The sequence below is a fragment of the Lepidochelys olivacea genome (assembly GCF_965140295.1).
Source record: "Lepidochelys olivacea isolate rLepOli2 genome assembly, chromosome: 4".
NCBI lineage: Eukaryota > Metazoa > Chordata > Testudines > Cheloniidae > Lepidochelys > Lepidochelys olivacea.
In genome coordinates this window covers 21,010,125-21,031,539 of record NC_140414.1, presented here as the reverse complement: position 1 = coordinate 21,031,539, position 21,415 = coordinate 21,010,125, and the positions used below count along the sequence as shown (strand labels likewise).

The 21,415-nt window shown below is 43.2% G+C and overlaps 1 protein-coding gene across 1 annotated transcript in view; it reads right to left on the bottom strand.

The window, feature by feature from the left end:
* Positions 1-20,812, bottom strand: part of BMP2K (BMP2 inducible kinase) — a 108,875-nt gene extending 88,063 nt beyond the window's left edge. The window contains exon 1 of the mRNA XM_084626903.1: positions 20,253-20,812. Within this exon, the coding sequence (XP_084483029.1) occupies positions 20,253-20,412 (160 nt within the window). The 5' untranslated portion in view covers positions 20,413-20,812. The remainder of the gene's footprint in view (positions 1-20,252) is intronic.
* Positions 20,813-21,415: the final 603 nt, after the last annotated feature.

Sequence of the window (21,415 nt, the reverse complement as noted above, 5' to 3'; positions counted from 1 at the left end):
TCTGCGCCAGAATCATCCACACAGGGCAGTTAGAGCACAACATTTTGGTGCACTCTGCAATTCACAGTCCCATCGCCTGCACTGCGACAGTGCAGACATAGCCTTAGATTCTCTCCTCTCTGTGGGCTACTATCATGTCAAGCATCATGAACACACTAGGAGTAGTAGCCATATCAAAGAGGCAAAGGAAATGTGCTGGAAGTACTGTTATCCCAAGGTAAAATACAGGTTTCCCCCATGGGATCAATAAATAAGGATTTATAGGAAGTAGCCTTCAGAGCTATAGAAAGTAGGGAAGGCCTCTAAATTTATGGCTGCCGAAGTGTATTTGAGAGTCCCTATGCTGGATTTGAACTTTTCTGGGAACTTACAGAATACACCAAATCAGACACTGCTCTGTAACGAGGAATAGAATAGAAGAGAGGCTCTGACTATCACCCTTCTCCACAGCAGATAATGGATAGCTTCAAGCTTATTGTGATTCTTCCTGAGGCTGAATTATGACAGGATGACTCTACATCCCGGGACCTTTTCTAAGGCATATCCCCTTAAGGGAAGTCTCCCAAAGCTCACTCATCCAATATGGAAACTGAACAATACTCCGCACACTGGGAGAAAAGTCAGATCGCAGACAAGGGGATTTCAGTCCAGATTAAGCCAACACAGAGTCCTGCAGACTTCTTGAAAGACAGGTCTATTTTCCCCTCAAGCAGCTGTTCTCTCCCAGTGTATTTTCCTGATTGAACCCCAAGGGGACTATTTGGACTGGTATAAGGCTTGTATTTTTTCCTATATTGTCTGGCAAGGATAAGTGACTTTCTACCATCTTGTATACCTGCTCCCTAATCATTTACCACCTGAATATCCTGAAGCTGCCATCATGGCATGGAAACAAAGTGTCCAGCTACAGCAAAATGGCAAATTCTGTGGCATCTTGGAAACGTACCACTTTCCACAGCCACAGAAGAGAGAAGCCCACAGGCCCCTTACTGAAATAAATGGGGCAAGTTGATACCTTTCAGAGCTACTGTTTCAGACTGAATGCAGAATAAAGCAGATATCACTACATCTGTTTATCTTTGAAATGATAAAGGCTATCCATAAATTTTTTTAAAGGAAACTCTGAAAAAAATGACTTTCCTTTGGATCGTTCAGGTGCAAGGAACAAAACTGAACACAGTCCCAATCCCATATGTGAGTGCAGTTACATCTGAACCAATTGAGGGAGCTATGTATAGACTGAAACTTGCTTACAACAGCAAAATGGCTGGATCCACCATGTATAGGACAGCAGGTAAAAGCAAAGAAATTGCTGTCTCCTACTATTTAAGCACTGGTGGATAATAATACGTAAATCTGGAAGTTCTGAAAAACTAAAATACCATGAAAAGAATAATGAATTTTAGGATCCTGACTAAGTCAAAGTACTGGCAGAATAGAGTTAAATATAGTTTGGCCATACGTGGGATAAACAAAATTTTAGAAAACACATTAACTAATCTGCTATTAAAACTGTACCTTAGAAGCATTTTATTGTATATTATATAGTTTGCAAATTTCAGCAGGGTTGTGGGTCGTTTGTAATTCATTTTACTTCTAAATTCCATGCTGTGGAGTTTGAAGCTTTTTAACAAAGCTTACCAAACACACATGCCCCAATAGGTAAATCTCAGCTGGAGATAACCAGTAGCTGAATTAACAAGTGAGGTCAAGTCCCCACTTGACTAGAAAGTCTTTGTGTAATTAGAAAATCAGTTCCCATGGAAATGTGATTTGTAGAACAAAGCAGATAAAAAAAAATCAGATTTTAATTTAAATATTTTATTTAAATCAGATTTATTTTAAATTCTTTTTTTTTAAATAAACAAACCTGTTTTAATTTAAATTTGGAATTGTGACAACCTATATTAAGGATTAAACTAATAGTAATCTATCAAATCATTTAAATAAAAGTACTAGTGGCACCTTAGAGACTAACCAATTTATCTGAGCATAAGCTTTCGTGAGCTACAACTCACTTCATCCGAAGTGAGTTGTAGCTCACGAAAGCTTATGCTCAAATAAATTGGTTAGTCTCTAAGGTGCCACTAGTACTCCTTTTCTTTTTGCAAATACAGACTAACACGGCTGCCACTCTGAAACCTACCATTCAAATAAAAAATATTCAAGCAGGACATGCTGGCTACAAAAAAGTTTTAAAGAAAATCAAACCAATGAATGGTAGAAATTTGGAGCCAGAGTTTGCTGAAGTGCTAAACCAGCTTTTGACAGCAACAGCTTCTTCTGCAGATGAAGAAAGATTATTTTCTTCATTTAAATTTATTCAAAGTTAAAGTGGAAGTTGAAAAAGCAGGAAAGCTTGTTTTCCCTTTTCCAATCTATAAATATAAACAAGATCCGAGAGGACGAGAGCTACCTGTTCGAAAGTCTTAAAGTCTTCCTTTTGTTTAATAAAACAGTTTTAATTGCAAAACATGTTTTTATCAAAACTTACATAAGAAAAAAGATCCAGCACATTTACAGTAGTTTTACTTAATAAAAATATTTTAAAAGGCAGCTTGTGTGAATTTTAGCCGAATTCCACTTTCAATCCAAATGCAGCTCAATACAAAACATAAGTAAAAAAATAGTCTAGTAAATAAGAAATGAATCATTCACAACTTTCCAACATAAGTAAAAATTAATCCAAATAAAGCTATGTTTAGCTTTAAAAAAATGTGTAGATATAGCTTATCCTCCTGGTTAGCAAAAAGTAACACACTAAATTTGGTAAGTCTATATTTAGCTGCAAACCAACATGTTTTAATGATTACCAGTAAAAATTACAAATGCAAGATAAGATTAAATTGATGATTTAAATCAAGGTTTCCTGCTTGCCGATTGTAATCATGATTAAAATCATTTTAAATCAATCCACTCTGTACTACAGAATTGACCATTTTGTCCATTACCAGTATGTGTCTTCTGATACCACAAATCCATCAATCCAGAGTCAACATTCAATTAGTCCTTGCTATCAATCTTTCCAGAAGTAGCACAACTAATTTGGAGACACCACAGTGTCCTCACATCTGCAGTAGATGCCAGTGTTTCCCAGGACAACTTCTCAAACTAGATTGCATAAGGTATCCAGCTGAAGTCTCAGAAGGAGTGGTCTCAGCCTTGTAATACTTGTTTCCGCATACATCATGATACAAGGCCAGCTGACCACGTCCTGTGGAATGCAGGCTTCTGCATATCAGGTAGATTTGGAAGGATCACAGTGGCTCAACCTTTTTGTTGAATACTTCTAATAGGAATGTCAAGTTCATAAAACAAATTTCACCACATTACTTTTTTTCAGATAGGATGAGAGACTCTAGATACAAACTGTCTTGTCGAAGGTATCAGAATCTCAAACAGTCATGGTTTTTAGTCCCAAAGGACATTAATCCATCTGGATTAGGGGGGAGAGACCCTGGTCACAGACCTCTGGATGTACAGGAAAAATTTGTTTGGCCAATTTTTGTCCATCCAGTATTATGTGAGTGAAAAAACAGTTATAGATTGGCCAATCTGCAGACTCAAGAAATTACAGAAAACAAATCATGTAAAAGGAATCTTACGGTTGCAAAGTTAAGCACTCAAAAGACAGGAAGTTAAAAAATTAAAGTTTCATGTACAACCTTAACTTAGCCTCACTACACATATACATTACGGTATTCTCTTCAAGTTCTCATTCTATATCAGCACAGTAACTAAGGGCTTGTACTCACTACCACTTATGTCAGTATAATTTACTATGCTCAGAGTTGTGAATAAGCCACCACTCACCAAGTGATATAAGTTACATTGACCTAAGCGCCAGTGTGGACAGTGCAAAAACATGACTATCACTGCTCGCTCCCAAGCAGCTGCACAGTGTAACTTATTACAATCTCTTCCATTCCACCTATATTTCGAAGGTGATTGGTCAGTTTCACCACTGATCCCTGATCTTGTAATCATCACACTGCTGCTCCTAAAAGTTATGAAGAGTAGCGATGTGGGGTGATTGAGACCAAGGGCAGAGGTGGACCAAAAACCAGCATGGCAAAATCTCAGATACTTAACAAGAGACTAATAGGGGACAGTACTGAACCCCCTCAAAAACAAAAAAAAAAACAGCACAGAAGGGGACAGAATGCCCCTCTTCTCTCTCCACCCTGTCCACTTGCTGACAAGGGAGAATGGAGACAAAACCTTACCCATACACAGACCAGACCAGTAACTCAAAGTTTACTTACTCTCAGCATAAGGCAGAGACGAAAGATGGGGTGAACTTTCCCTTTCCAGCAACCAAGAGGACTGGACTGTATATGCCATGTATCAGAGAATTGCCCCTTAAAGCCATTGGGAACTGAATCCTATCCCCAGTCATTTAACCTCTAGTTATTAGCTATATACAAGTATTTCAGGCACTGTTAATAGCCTTTTCAAGCAACTACTAAATTAAGCTGTATTGACATATTGTATACACACAGAGACACAACTGATGCAGAGGAAAAAAACCTGAAGTTTCATAATAGATTTACAGAGGTTCCAGAAATAATTCCTAGTGTGCCATCTGAAACAAACTCACAGTATTTCTTTAGTAGACTGAGGCAGGCAAGTGTCCAAATTGTCAGGGGTTTTTTACACTCTGAATTATAAGACTATAATGACCAGGATGTGCCACCAAGCAACAAATACAAAAGTGACAGTCTAAAGTCCATAAAACTTATTAGAGATAAAGATCTAAGTTAAGGATTTAAAGAAAGCTAATAAAAGTTTTTAACAATGAGGGAAAGACTGAAAAAAGGTTAAAATAAATTAAGAAAAATATATAAACACAACAGCCAGGAGCCCAGTTACAGGACTTAAAATACTGCCCCACCCACTGAATATTATTCTCTTCTGTCAAAAATCAATTTCACTCTCTCTTCAACCCAAGTAATATGCATGTGCTATCTCTCTATCTATATGCCTGAATGACCAAGTAACTCTTAAAAATAATAATAAGGGTACACTTTCCAATTTGACTTTTTGGGTCTGGATGGTTCTCTCCCTACAAGTGAGTCTCCATAATTTAATTTTGGACAAGCTGCTCTTCTCGGTTGTACTCACCAAACTAGGCAAGAGGAAGGATGGTCTTCTGGTTAAGGCACTGATTGAGACTTAGGAGAATTACATTCAGTCCCTTGTGACCTTTGCCAATTGCCTGTTTCAGTTCCTTATCCATAAAATGGTCATACAGTAGAACCTCAGAGTTATGAGCACAAGAGTTACAAACTGACCAGTCAACCACACATCTCATTTGGAATCAAAAGTTCACAATCAGGCAGCATCAGAGACCAAAAAAAAAAAAAAAAAAAAGCAAATACTGTACAGTACTGTGTTAAATGTAAACCACTAAAAAAATAAAGGGAAAGCAGCATATTTATTCTGCATAGTAATGTTTCAAAGCTGCATTAAGTCAATGTTCAGTTGTAAACTTTTGAAAGAACCATAAAATTTTGTTCAGAGTTATGAACAACCTCCATTCCAGACATGTTCATAACTCTGAGGTTCTCCTGTACTACTACTTCCTTACTTCATAGGGTGTTGTAAGGATAAACTGATCAATGCCTAGGAGGAGCTCAGACATGAAATCACCACTACTGATTAGAAAGGAATTAGTCTGAGAAGTTGACTTTTCTTCATTGTTGAACATGTATTGTGTTGTCATATCAAATACTGAGATTCATTCATTCATTCATCAAAAATTAAGGACTTGGCTCAGCAGAGACTTGGTACATGACAAGCCGGGGTGGGAATGTACAGTGCATTAGCTTGCTGCACACTAACTGCATATGTTCCAGCAGCATATCAAAGTGCACTACAGAACTTTTAATGCACAGTAGCAAGGTCCACAAAACAAGTTAGTGTGTCGCAAGCTAGTGTGCTGCAGATTCACACACCAGCTTCGTGCACACTAACTACAATCCATGTCAGTTAAAGTTACTGTTACTCCATTTTAAACAAAAGATATGCAGGGTAAGTTTGTTGAAGGACAAGAGGATACACAGCCAAATAAATCTTCTAACACTGATCTTAATTTGTTTGTGTTTCTATGATACACTAAAAACATAAAATTTTAAGATACTTCTGATTTCATCAAAACTATGCTTTCACTATCTTTTCAATTTATCCTCATCTTCCCACCCACTCCCACCCCATTCTGTTTATTTTGTCCACCTATTGCTTTCTCATGATTAGGGTAAAATTTTCAAAAACACCTAAGTGCGCAAGTCCCTTTTGAAAATTTTAACCCTACGCTAAGCTCTCTGGAGAAAGAACAGTCTTCTTTGTTACTCATCTGTGCACTGCCTAGCACAATGGAACCCTCACCATTGACTAGAGTTTGTAGGTACTACCATAATATAAATTAATAGTAATGTCAAACTGTATTAATGTGAATATCGCCAAAGCAACATTTATGAAATGTAAAACAAAAAGTGTTTGCAAATAGAATCTATCAAGATTTGACTGGTGGGAAAAATTATGAAAAATTTACATCAAGCTAAGCATAAAACATCTCCCAAAGAAAAACTGTTAGTTAACAATAGTCTGATTCTTGAGCACTATTTTACAAAAAAGCTTTCAGAGCTACTAAACTACCACGTACGTGGGTTTCTCCTTCTGCTAATTTAAACCAATATCCAACTACAATTAGGCATACACAGAAAATATATTTAGTTTCTCTTTTAAATCAAACTGAGTTTAGACAATAAAGTGGGAAATGTGAAAATAAATTATAATACACACTAAAATGTGGAAATAATTGTCTAGGGAATGATTGAGCACTAATAATATGAAAAGAGAAGAATTAGACTAAAACTCAGGAATTCCTGAATTTTTATCCTTGATCTGATGCAGACACCCCTCTCCAGCCCTAGGGAATTTTTTTCATCCTCCCTTCCTCAGTTTCCCCATCTATATAATAGAGCTGATTCTAACAGCCCTGTGAAGTAGATGGGTAAAAGTGTTAAAATCTTATTCTAATTTAGGATACATCAAAGTCAGTTAAAATATACTGAGTTAGTAAACAAAATATACTAGTTACTAATTTTATTATTCCACCAAAATTAAACACTTTTCAGTGAAAATGAAATGCTAAGGAGGGAGCCATAACATTTTTTCTTATTTTGTACCCAGTACCACTACACTGAGTTAAAACGAAGCCTTCCTCTACTCAATACACTCTCAGTTATGCATCATTAACATATGGGAAAGACAAATCAAGAATTACACACATCTACCCATAGGCACTTCCTGTTTTTAAAGAAAATGTATTTGAACACAGCTGCATCCTGTAGAAAGCAAAATGTTAATCTCACTTCATATTGCTATTACTAGAGCTAGTCTATCAGAAGTGTTGATGAAGTTAAAACCCTAGAATACCTTTTAGTACTCAACAGCCTATTTTCCTGCCTTACATAACTCCAAGATCAAAAGTTCCTTTAACCCTTCACCTCCTGCCCCCACATGCTATTGACATAAAACTCTCACTGAATTTCATATAGAAACTTAGTTTGTACATGTGGAGTGGCGCTGGGTGCAGAGGAGAGAAGGGGCATGAAAGAACATTTAGGTTGTATAGGTTTCAGAGTAGCAGCCGTGTTAGTCTGTATTCGCAAAAAGAAAAGAAGTACTAGTGGCACCTTAGAGACTAACCAATTTATTTGAGCATAAGCTTTCGTGAGCTACAGATCACGAATGAAATGCATCCGATGAAGTGAGCTGTAGCTCACGAAAGCTTATGCTCAAATCAATTGGTTAGTATCTAAGGTGCCACTAGTACTCCTTTTCTTTTTAGGTTGTATAGTTTCCTCAGTCCTCCATTTGGAATATTTTACTTATTTCAAAGCTGTGACTTCAAATAAAAATAACTAGATCAAATATTTTATGTTCTTTCACAGTCACAATAATGTTTTATTCTATAAACAGACAAGACACAGAAAATTAAAGTTTATATCATCATCACCCTTAAGTCTGAAATGTTTTTAAATCTATTTCCTTTTCACCAATTTTGCTATTTAATTTTTTTGAGGTAACTTAGCTTGGACAAAAGAGAGAAGTCAGTTCCATTTTTTAGCTCTCCTGTATTAGCACAGCATAGTTGTGTTTAGGGGCAGCACCAGTTCTGAGTTGTGTATTTAACCTTTCTCAACAAAGTTTAATTCATATTATGTTTTGCAAAGCCCTTAAACAAACCAGCAGTTTGGAAAGCTAACTGTCTCTCTAAACTTACAAGAAGTCTTGATTTTTTTCTGGACTACTTTTTCCTGAGCAAACAGAATAGTCCATAAGCAATGGCTCCATGTCTAGTTGGCAGCCGGTATCAAGTGGAGTGCCCCAAGGGTCGGTCCTGGGGCCGGTTTTGTTCAATATCTTCATAAATGATCTGGAGGATGGTGTGGATTGCACTCTCAGCAAATTTGCGGATGATACTAAACTGGGAGGAGTGGTAGATACGCTGGAGGGGAGGGATAGGATACAGAAGGACCTAGACAAATTGGAGGATTGGGCCAAAAGAAATCTGATGAGGTTCAATAAGGATAAGTGCAGGGTCCTGCACTTAGGACGGAAGAACCCAATGCACAGCTACAGACTAGGGACCAAATGGCTAGGCAGCAGTTCTGCGGAAAAGGACCTAGGGGTGACAGTGGACGAGAAGCTGGATATGAGTCAGCAGTGTGCCCTTGTTGCCAAGAAGGCCAATGGCATTTTGGGATGTATAAGTAGGGGCATAGCGAGCAGATCGAGGGACGTGATCGTTCCCCTCTATTCGACATTGGTGAGGCCTCATCTGGAGTACTGTGTCCAGTTTTGGGCCCCACACTTCAAGAAGGATGTGGATAAATTGGAGAGAGTCCAGCAAAGGGCAACAAAAATGATTAGGGGACTGGAACACATGAGTTATGAGGAGAGGCTGAGGGAGCTGGGATTGTTTAGTCTGCAGAAGAGAAGAGTGAGGGGGGATTTGATAGCTGCTTTCAACTACCTGAAAGGGGGTTCCAAAGAGGATGGCTCTAGACTGTTCTCAATGGTAGCAGATGACAGAACGAGGAGTAATGGTCTCAAGTTGCAGCGGGGGAAGTTTAGATTGGATATTAGGAAAAACTTTTTCACTAGGAGGGTGGTGAAACACTGGAATGCGTTACCTAGGGAGGTGGTAGAATCTCCTTCCTTAGAGGTTTTTAAGGTCAGGCTTGACAAAGCCCTGGCTGGGATGATTTAACTGGGAATTGGTCCTGCTTCGAGCAGGGGGTTGGACTAGATAACCTTCTGGGGTCCCTTCCAACCCTGATATTCTATGATTCTATGATTTGAATATCTAAAACTTTCTAGACTCCCAACAGAAAGGATTCTTATTTTTATTTGAAGATACAAGGAGCAGCATGATACATGTGACCTAACTGCTGAAGTGCTGAAGAAAGCCTGTGTAACAAAATGTAAGCTTGCAAAGAGTTACTAAGGCATGTCTACCCTACAGACTTAAGTCAACCTATGTTAGGTCAACTTACAGCCCCCTCAGTAATTACTGATGTTCACACTACCCTACTTCTGTCAGAGGTGCACATCCTCACGAGGAGCACTTCCACCATCTGAAGATGGACAGTGTGGAGGGGCTGAGAGCCATAGCTCTCAACTCAGTGCAGCTCCCCACTGTGCGGTGTGGAGGGGGGGGGGGAAGAGGAGCCACCCGGGCTTCTTGCTTCCCTGAGTGGGGAGCCAGGCGGGCACAGCCATATTCCGGAGCACCAGGGGCAGCCAGGCTGTAGCATCCCAGCTTTCTTGTCAAATTTCAAGGCTCCAGCATGGCAGCCAACAGCTTATGTAAGTAACACAGTGTCTACAGAGATACTGCGTTGCCCTAATTACATCGACATAAGCTTTATGACTCTCATGAAGGTGGAGTTATTATGTCGGTGTGGTACGGTACTTACACTGGCAGGACACAGCTGTAGTGTGTACACTGACATAATTAGGTCAACGTAAGCTGCCTTACGTCAACCTAACTGTGTAGTGTAGACCAGGCCATTTAATATAGTTACCTAATTAAGGTGTAAAAATGAAGTAGCAGATGTGAACACATCCTCTGCCTATAGGAACAAGAATGGTCAATACTGAGATTTTGATTCAGACTGAAAGCTAGAGAATACAAAAATTTATCTAAGCATATATGAAAATTTCCTTTCAAGTAACAAAGTCCACAGATTCATCACAATGGACACTTCAGCAGGCTTGCAGGTTGGAGGCAGAACCAGGCCTACCCATCTCTGCCACCATCTCCTGAAGTTCCCTCCAGTTGAGAATTTCCACACTCAGATTAATTCAGCTCTGCTTTTCTAAATCATCTGTTTAGCTTTATGGTGAGCCACAGTTTATTACTCAAAGAAAAAAAACTCAGGAAAGCGCTGGTAGCTTTTCCTGTTCTTCATTGTGCTATGTTGCACAGATCCATTATAATAGGATTTTCACAGCAGTATGCCTCCAGAATGGGAACCAAGACCATCTTTTAAAAATGGACATCCAGAACCACCTACATTATATATTACCTACCCCAAAACTTGGTTAATTCTGAGTTAAGGTTGCCCAGTGGACTACTTATTTAATTTTAAAAATACTGGGTCTCATCACAAAATTTTGTCTGAGTGCAGTTATTAATTATGAGGAGATATATTTTAGTGGAAAGTATAATGATACCTTCTGCAGCAGTTTGAGCCGGGTACTGCTATAAGAATCAGACTGAACTTTTAAGGTAGTGCTCCATGATGTTGGAGGCTAGAAAAAGGGCTGTTGACCAGAGGAAACATTTAACGTTGGTGTTTGAGTAAAACTTCTCTTTCTTGAACACTATAACATTATACGACAGAGAGACTTGACCTTTTTGCTTGGACTCTCTTATACAACCACTTTAAAGTCCTTCTGGAAGAACTCAGAAGTATGTTTCATTCTTTAATACGGTAATTAAACTATGGACTTTGCGCCACTCAGTAGAATAAGTTATTTGACGACTTCTTTTTAGCATTCATGAGAGAAATGATCAGTTAAAGTTACCCGTTTTATACTGTCTGGTCCTAGAAAATTGTTTTTTGCAATAGCAAACCGCCACTGTGAGAGAGAGAGAGGCACTGGAAGGTCCATGCCAGGTTAATCAGTTCTGACAAACATAGCCTCTTCAGCCAGGGAGGGTGGGAACAGTATCACTGCCACCCTCAACTATCCTGGGGCGCAGCGGGAAAGCATAAATGAGAAACATTGCCCAGCACTATGAGAAGTCATTCATCACCTCATATCTTGGGTTCAGACCTATGGAGAAGCCACACAAAACTTTACTGCTGTTTCCAGATACAAAGAAACCAAACAACCCACCATGCTGATTTACGAGTGAAGATATTTCTGGGTGAATGTTCCACTCTGCTTAATCCAATATTTACGACGTATGTCTCAGAATTCCATCTCCACCTAATAGGCAGTGCGCACAGAAATAAGTAATTTTGTTCCACCCGGGACAGAAATTTCTCTCTCTCTCTCTCTCTCTCTCAGGTAAGATTGATCATGTTTTTGCTAATTTATTTATGAAAACTATACCAGACACAAAGTGTCATGACCAGAACATCCCTGAAAAGAACAGTGCTTTTAGATCTCATGAATCATTGTGTTCCAGCAGATGGATGCTGTTCTCTCATTCCGGTACCCATCCCATTCCAAACAAACTTGCAATGCTATGAAGTCTAGCCATTCAAGTCACTGAAAGACTGGCAGTACTCTCCTTGGCATTGTACCTCTTTACAGTGAGGACATGTACATTACAGTGGCAAATCTAGTGAAGATTCATTACTGTATGCTAGCAAGTTATGTATAGGTAAACCTCTAAAATACCAATTTGCCACTTCCAGGGCACCAATCCTCCACTCACATGGAGCCTAACTGAAGTCAAGCTATAGGATCAGGGCCTGCCTTTGTAATAGCCTTCAAACACTCAACCTGAAATATTAAATTTTCAGAGTTTGAAATGTTTATCCAACACATACTTATCCAACAACTAAGCCTATCAGCTGGGGTGAAAATATCTACACGGCCACTCCACACCATTTCAATTGGAAGAATAGACAGCTGTGTATTCAAATTGCAATGAATTCTTAAATAAATTTCTATTTTATTAATTCCAGTTGCCCTAGACTAAAAGCTCTTTGAGGCATAGACCATATACCTTCCAGTGGGTTTATACAGGACCAAACACAATGGTGCCCCTAATCCTGACTAGAGGATTTAACAAAAATAGTAATGTTTGCTGAACAGTATTTGACCCGCTGTAGACCTAGGTGAATTAAAAAAATATTTGCCAAATAAGTCAAACAAACAGATACCAGATCTCCTAATACAATGAGACTACAAACAGGGCTGGGGTCTAATAGGTTGCTGTCAAATAGATAATGCTCAGATAAGCCAGTCCCCACACCTCCAGTTACTGCAACAGGTGAAGGCATTGGGAGTCCCACTAGGATGCTACCCTGGACCCCCCCCAGGACTCCATCTTTCATAGCCTCCAGCTAGTACGGGTCTGATCAATGTGGTACCCTCCACCCCAAACCTCCTCTGCCTGCTGCTCCTCTCAGCCAGCCTTTTCTTCCTGTTCCCCCAACTCCCATACTACAGTCTCCATGGCTCCTGTAGCTACTACTTTAGCTCTCCCCAAATCTCTTTTGAATCCTCTCCATTGACAGCTCCAGTGCTTGACCACTTCCAATGCTCATCCCAAGAGGCACTGACTTTAAATTGGTCTCCCTCTTATCAGTTTCATCGGCATTTAAATTACAGTGAAAACTGACAAGAGTGGCTGAGATGGTATGCCTGCATTCAGAAAGGCAAGAGAACCCTACACTAGGAGTTCTCAGACTTTTGTACTGGTGACCCCTTTCACACAGCAAGCCTCTGAGTGCAAACCCCCCCCCCCCATACATAAAAAACACTTTTTTATATATTTAACACCATTATAAATGCTGGAGGCAAATCGGGGTTCAGGGTGGAAGCTCACAGGTCCCGACCCCCAGTTTGAGAACCCCTGCCCTACACCATATTAGGAACATTTTCTTCACAACTATAAGGACTAGAAACTTGCTTTTTACAGGAAAGAGGATAAACAGAACCTTAGAGTTTGCAGAAGTACATAACACGATGAAAGGTTCCTACGGGCCCTTGCGCAAGTAGATTTTATTTTAGCTCTGCTAATTTTTAATTCCACATTTTCACTTTCATTTCTTTTGGCTTCAGTGGAAGGATTACAGATGCAGATGTCTTCACAATGCCACTAACTATCGTTGCTGAGCACAAACATCGAACATTATCAACTAACTTGAACAGTAAGTTTGACTTGAATGCTTTCTAATGTAATCATAGAACAAAAGTAGATACACACAAAAGGATGAAGTTATAGACAACATTATATTTTATGGCTAATGCGAAGTTACTTGATAACATAGCAGCCAACAAAAGGGACAGGCTACACACGCATTACTTTTCTCCAACCCTTAGGCTGACGTAGTATCCTAACATCATCCACCTTAAATAAGAGTTTATATTTTTCTTAACTGACAATTTACAAATGAGATTACCAGTCCTCTTAAGTATGTAAGCTGAGCAAAGCACTATCCAATTTCCCTGTTTTCTACCACAGGCCTATTTTAAGTCACCTCCTCAACTATTAGAGAATCATACCCCTACACAATCCAAGAAAACTGTATCCTGCAACAAGCCTTGCAAAGGCAGATCCCTATACTGAGCCCCATTGACTTCAATAAGGGTATGTCTACACTACGAAATTAGGTCGATTTTATAGAAGTCAATTTTTAGAAATCCATTTATACAGTCGATTGTGTATGTCCCCACTAAGCACATTAAGTCGGGGGAGTGTGTCCTCAGTACCGTGGCTCGCATCGACTTACAGAGCGGTGCACTGTGAGTAGCTATCCCACAGTTCCCGCTGCCCATTGGAATTCTAGGTTAAGCTCCCATTGCCTGATGGGGCAAAAACATTGTCACAGGTGGTTTTGGGAACATGTCATCAGTCGCACCTCCCTCTCTCCGTGAAAGCAACAGCAGACAATCGTTTTGCACCTTTTTTCCTGGGTTACCCGTGCAGATGCCATACCACGGCAAGCATGGAGCCCGCTCAGCTCACTGCCGCTGTTGTGAGCATTGTAAACACCTTGCGTATTATCCTGGAGTATGTGCAGAACCAGACTAAGAGACGCCAGCATGAGGACGATTGCGATGAGGACGTGGACACAGACATTCCTGAAAGCATGGGCTGTGGCAATTGGGACATCATGGTGGCAGTGGGGCTGGTTGATAAAGTGAAACGCTGATTCTGGGCCTGGCAAACAAGCACAGACTGGTGGGACCACATAGTGTTGCAGGTATGGGATGATTCATAGTGGCTGCGAAACTTTCGCATGCGTAAGCGGACTTTCCTGGAACTTTGTGAGTTGCTTTCCCCCACCCTGAAGCGCAGGAATACCAAGATGAGAGCTGCCCTGACAGTTGAGAAGCGAGTGGCGATATCCCTGTGGAAGCTTGCAACGCCTGACTGTGCTACAGGTCAGTCGGGAATCAATTTGGAGTGGGCAAGTCTACTGTGGGGACTGCTGTGATCCAGGTAGCCAACGCAATCACTGACATTCTGTTATCAAGGGTAGTGACTCTGGGAAATGTGCATGCAGGTCGCACTGGATGGCTTTGTTGCAGTGGGGTACCCTAACTGTGGTGGGGCAATAGACGGAACACATATCCCTATCTTGGCACTGGACAGCCTTGCTAACCAGTATGTAAACCGCAAGGGGTATTTCTCAATGGTGCTGCAAGCACTGGTGGATCACAAGGGATGTTTCACTGACATCAACGTAGGATGGCTGGGAAAGGAGCATGACGCTCGCATTTTTAGGAACTCCGGGCTGTTCGAGCAGTTGCAAGAAGGAACTTACTTCGCAGACCAGAAAATTACCGTTGGGGATGTTGAAATATCAATAGTTATCCTTGGGGACCCAGCCTACCCCTTGCTCCCATGGCTCATGAAGCCATACACAGGCACCCTGGACAGTAGTAAGGAACAGTTCAACTATAGGCTGAGCAAGTGCAGAATGGTGGTAGAACGTGCCTTTGAACGTTTAAAAGCTTGCTGGCACTGTTTGCTGACTAGGTTAGACCTCAGTGCAACCAACATTCCCATTGTTATTGCTGCTTGCTGTATGCTCCATAATATCTGTGAGAGTAAGGGGGAGACGGTTATGTCAGGGTGGGAGGTTGAGGCAAATTGCCTGGCGGCTGATTTTGAGCAGCCAGACACCAGGGCAATTAGAAGAGCACAGCTAGGTATGCTGCGCATCAGAAAGGCTTTGAAAACCAGTTTCATGACTCGCCAGACGTGACAGTTGTGTGTTTCTCCTTGCTGCAAACCCGCCCCCTTTGTGGATTTTAATTCCCTGTAAGCCAACCATCCTCCCGCCTTCAATCACAGCTGGCAAAGGAAATAAAGTAACTATTGTTTTGAAACCATGCATTCTTTCTTTATTAATTAAAAAAAAAGTGAGATAACTGACAAGGTAGCCTGGGTGGGGTGCGGGAGGAGGGAAGGACAAGGCCACATTGCCTATTGTAGCCACACTAAAAATCAAAACTGTGTGAATGACAGCCTTCTGTTGCTTGGGCCATCCTCTGGAGTGGAGTGGCTGGGTGCCCGGAGCCTCCCCCCCATGTTCTTGGGCATCTGGGTGAGGAGGATATGGAACTTGGGGAGGAGGGCAGGCAGTTATACAATGGATACAGCGGGGGTCTGTGCTCTTGTTGGCTTTCCTGAAGCTCCAGCAGACACTTCATCATGTCCGTTTGCTCCCCTATTAGCCTCAGCATCGCCTCCTGCCTCTGCTCTTCGCGCTCACTTAATGCTTTCCTGGCCTCTGCCACTGAATGCCTTCATGCATTAAGCTGTGCCTTATCAGTGCGGGACGACTGCATGAGCTCGGAAAACATGTCACTGCGAGTGCGTTTTTTTCACCCTCTAATCTGCGATAACCTCAGGGATGGAAATGATAGAGGGAGCACAGAAACATTTGCACCTGGGGGGAGATAAAAAGGGAGAGTAAAATTTAAAATGATACATTTCTGAGAACAAAAGGGAGACTCTTCCACAGTGAATCAAGCAATTCACAGCAGACAGCACATGTGCTTTAGGTACAAGGTCGCATTTTGCCTTTTATATTGAGCGCCTGCCGGTATGAAGCAACAGAATTTGGTTTCCAGGCAGCCATGGTAAGCCTTTTGGTACACAGGGTTGGCTTCTTACGCCTTCATAACATGTGGGAATGGTTTCACACTGCAGCGCCATCCTTTCCCATAGCAAGTAATGCCAATTGGGTTTCACATTTAAAAGGAGGGGCTGCGGTTTTTGGGTGGATGTGCAGCACACACCTCCCTCCACCCCACCGCGTGGCTATTCTCTGGGATGATCCCTTCACCCCTCCCCCCGCCATGTGGCTGTTCTCAGGGATGATCCCTTTTAGCCAAGCGCAAACAACCCAGCATGAACGGGGTCCTTTTACTGTTCCCTTACAAAAATTCCCCAATTTCAACTAGGTGACCATGAATGATATCACTCTCCTGAGGCTAACACAAAGATATAGACCGAATGTTGCTTGAATGCGACCAAAACCCAGGACCATTCGTTGCCATGCTTTGTGCTGCAATGACTCCAGACTACTTGCTACTGGCCTGGCATGGTAAAGTGTCCTACCGTGGAGAACGAAATAAGGCAGCCCTCCCCAGAAACCTTCTGCAAAGGCTTTTAGAGTACCTCCAGGAGAGCTTCATGGAGATGTCCCTGGAGGATTGCCACTCCATCCCCAGACACATTAACAGACTTCTCCAGTAGCTGTACTGGCGGCGAATGCATCCCAATTCTTCAGAGCAAAACAAACATTAAACACTATTTCTTTTAAACCCTGTACTGTAGTTACAAATGTGCACTCACCAGAGCCGCCTTCTCTGGCTTCAGGATTGGGGATCCAGCCTTGGGAGGGTATTGGCTCCAGGGTGATGAAAAGGTCCTGGCTGCCAGGGAGAACAGATTCACTGCTTGCCTGCTGAGCATTCTCCTCCCCCTCCACAAAATCCTCCTCCTTGTTGCGTGAAAGTCCCCCCTTGCAGGTGTCCACGGGCAGTGGTGGGGTCCCCCCCTAGAATGCCATGCAGCTGATGATAGAAGCGGCATGTATGGGGCTCTGATCCTGAGCAACTGTTTGCCTCCTTTGTCTTTTGGTAGGCTTGCCTGAGCGCCTTAACTTTCACATGTCACTGCTGCGTGTCCCTGTTGTAGCCTCTCTCCACCATGCCCTGTGCGATTTTGGCACATACTTTAGCATTTCTTCTTTTTGATCAGATTTCGGCCTGCACAGAATCTTCTCCCCATACAGCAATCAGATCAAGTGTCTCCATTTTGGTACATGCTGGAGCTCGTTTGCAATTCTGGGGGCACTGCATGGTCACCTGTGCTGCTGAGCTCGCCACGCGAACCAAACAGGAAATTAAATTCAAAATTTCCTGGGGCTTTTCCTGTGTACCTGGCTAGTACATCGGAGTTCAAAGTGCTGTCCAAAGCGGTCACATTGGAGCACTCTGGGATAGCTCCCGGAGGCCAATACTGCCGAATTGCATCTGCACTACCCCAAATTCGACCCAGCAAGGTTGATTTTAGCACTCCGCCCCTCACAGAGGAGAAGTACAGAAGTCAATTAAAGAGCCCTTTAGGTCGACGGAAAGGGGTTGGTTGTGTAGACGCGTTCATTTTAAGATGGACATAAGGCTAAATTCAACCTAACCCCACAGTGTAGACCAGGGCTAAGGCTCCATAAAAGGGTCCACCTGCATTGCTAGTTGTGGAATTGGTGGCCTAAAACTAATGCATGAGTACTGAGCTCACTTCTAAACTGCAAAAGCAAAACTACCCATCTTCTCAATATTGAACACAAATTCAATTTTAGCTAAAGGGATACTGTCAACTAATACTTCTGTGTGAAAGATTAAAAAAATCCATTACAATAGATAAAGATATTAATTGAAAGGTGAGGTGGGAAAATTCCACTCTACTTTTGGCATCAAGTGCTGCGAAGTGCATGGTCAGTATTCCTTTGTGTGGGTATTTAATAGCTGACTTGAAACCTTTTTAATAGGAAATTATTACAGAAAAATTTGCACAAAAGCTAAAAAAGATGCAGTAACAAACTATTCATTTCATATTTTTAAATCAAAAAGATCTCAAGATGACAGTGTCCCTTTCAGAGGGCACTAAAAGTCAGGGTAGGCATGTTCTTCCTTAGAATTCATATTTTTCAATAGACCTTTCAAGGTTCTAAAGAGGATTCCCAGAATCCCACATATGTTTGAAAAAATGAAAATTCCACAATAACATACTCCCGTTGCAATCATTTTTCAATAGCACGGGATAAACAGTACTCAGATCTACTATCAGTATCTGCAATGCCTTAGCCGTTTACCAATTCTCTCACTTTGAAATAAGGAAATCAATTTAGAACCTATAAACGTTCTTTGTTTGACATTAATAGCAGTTTAATAAATATATGCAAGGGGTAATGAGAACATGCAAACCTACACAATTGCACACAGTACTTGGGTTGAGAGTTATAAATAAACCATGAAAATTGGCCAGCATGCATATGCACATAAGTCTACTCTCTGACAACAGGAGAATGGGTTTGTGGGGGGGGGACGGGAGGGGGACGACACCTGGATTTGTGCTGGAAATGGCCCACCTTGATTATCATACACATTGTAAGGAGAGCGATCACTTTACATAAGCTATTACCAGCAGGAGAGAGGGGTGGGGGGAGAGAAAACCTTTTGTAGTGATAAACACCCATTTTTTCATGGTTTGTGTGCATAAAAACATCTTCTGTATTTTCCACAGTATGCATCCGATGAAGCGAGCTGTAGCTCACGAAAGCTCATGCTCAAATAAACTGGTTAGTCTCTAAGGTGCCACAAGTACTCCTTTTCTTTCTCCGACACACATTAACATAATTTTATTCACTTTACTGTTTTCTAATTTTGCAAGAATACCACACCGCATAGGAGTATTCTAAATACAAAACTGGCCTTATGTCCAACCACCCGAGAAGGGAATTTTACAGTAGTCTTCATAGCGTAGAGTATACATAAAAATTTAGCTAAGGGATAAGAACTATACTGGTTACTCCCACAATAAGAACCCAAAGCGGATACTAGTCAAGATTACCTATGTTATTTAGTTTACTAAAATGCATAGCATAAATGACCAAATATTGCCCATTCAGAGCTTTTGTTGTCCAACATAAGTTCACTGCAATGTCAATTGCCGGTTTAACAATACAAGCAGCATACTAACGATGGAGTAATTAATCAAATACTGTTGCAAGGGGAGAGACAGGAGTCCTACTGCATAAAAAGCTGCAAACACCACACATTCATTGCTGATCCAAGTACAAGTCTGTTGAATTCCAGAAGTTAGGCCTTAATATGAGCTTCATTTAGAATTACTTAGCAAACAGGACAAAAATCTTATACAAGTCCGTTCTCTGGCATTGGTTACTGTACACTACACACACTCTCTGAAACACCATTTGATCTGACCCAATGAATCATCAGATCCAACAGCAGCATGCCACTTGCTAGGCAATTTCATAATGGTTTACTGGTGACAATATGCCAGGAAACTAAGTAAACCCTACAATGAGGCCAATGCAGCAGCCAATCATTTAAAAAACAAAAAACCCTAACCGGCTTATAATGTGTATGCAGCTATTTAGAGTCTGGGAAGGAGAGCCAGTGCCGGGGGGAGGAGAAAAAAGGGGCGATCCAAAGGTCTCCGGCTTCTAGCCCAGAGTGGGGGGCGCAAAGGGAAGACCTCTCTCCTTCTGTCCCCAACTTTTTAGTCGGTCTACGGGAGCCCCCTTCATGGACTCTGCAGGGCTCCTGCCTCCCAGCCCCGATTCCCTCCCGCAAGGGCATGGGCTGGCACTCGTGGCCCTGGGAAAGCGAGCGGGATGGGGGCTGAGCCGCCCTGACCCGCCGATCGCCTCCGGGGCATCTCCACCGAGGCGGCGGGGGCTTTGCCCTGGCACTGCCCACCCCCACGGCCCGGGGCCTGCACCCGTTACCTTCCGCCAGCAGATCCTCCAGGGTGACCTGGTGCCGTCCCACAGCGAGCACCCGGCCCGCGGCGCCCCCGCCGCCCGCGCCGCCGGAGCCAGCGCACGTCGTCCCGCCGCCGCCGCCGCCGCTCCCCTCGGCCTTGGGCATGCGGGAGAACTTCTTCATGGCGAGCGGCGGGCTGGGGACGGGGACGCAGCCGGAGAAGCGCGGGCAGTGCCCGGCCCCGCAGCGAGGGGTGCCCGGGGGTGGGGGAGGGGACGCGCTGCCCGGGGAACCGCTCGCCGCTGGCAGGAGCCGGGCGGCGAGCCTCACATTCCGCCCGCGGGGAGCTGCCCCCGCCCCGCTCACTCGCCCGCCGCCCCGCCGGGCAGCGGCACCGCGGCCGCGGGGTGGGAAGCGCCGGGCCCAGCTGCGCCCCCTTTGCTCCTGCAGGGCCAAGGGGGGGACCCCGCGCTGCCCTGCCCGGCGCGGACTTTGCGCCCAGCCGCAGCAGCAGCGCCGAGGCGAGCACTCAGGGACCTGCAAGGGACCAGCCGCCTCGCCTGGGCGGTGTGCGGTCAGCGGCGCATGCGCACTCCTCCGGTTCCGCCCACTCCCCCCGCCCCGCGGCCGGAAGTGAGGTCGCCGGGCCTGGCCGGCACGTGGGGAGGGAGCCCGCGCTCGCGCCGCCCTTTGAGAGCCTCGGCCGTTGTTTAGAACGTTGGTGGTGGATCCCGCCTGCCGTTAGAGGGGGGAACGACCGTTTCGAACGCTGGAGGAGCAGGGGTTCCAGCCCCCGGGGAGGCTGGCGCGCGCGCGCGGGGATGGCCCTGCCCCTAGGCTAGCGGGAGAGCAGCCCTTCCCCAGCCAATACTTAATTTGTAATGAAAGAGGTACTGGGGCACAGGCATTTTTTTTTTTTTACATTCATAACTGATGGAGCAAGCCCAGCGGGGCTATGAACTGCCAAGCCTAGAGGTGCCAGGGATCTGCCCTGTCAAGCCCTGGCACAAATTAAGCAGTGTCCCCAGCCAAAGCTTAGGACAGGCCCAGCAGGCATAGTTATTCTTGGCAGCAACAGCCCCCTCTTCCTTTCAATCCCAGCTGCTGGCACATCCAAGCGCCTGTGAACAGGACATTTCTGGCTCCTGGGTGGAGCTGGTCAAAAACTGGCATCGTTTTCCATAAT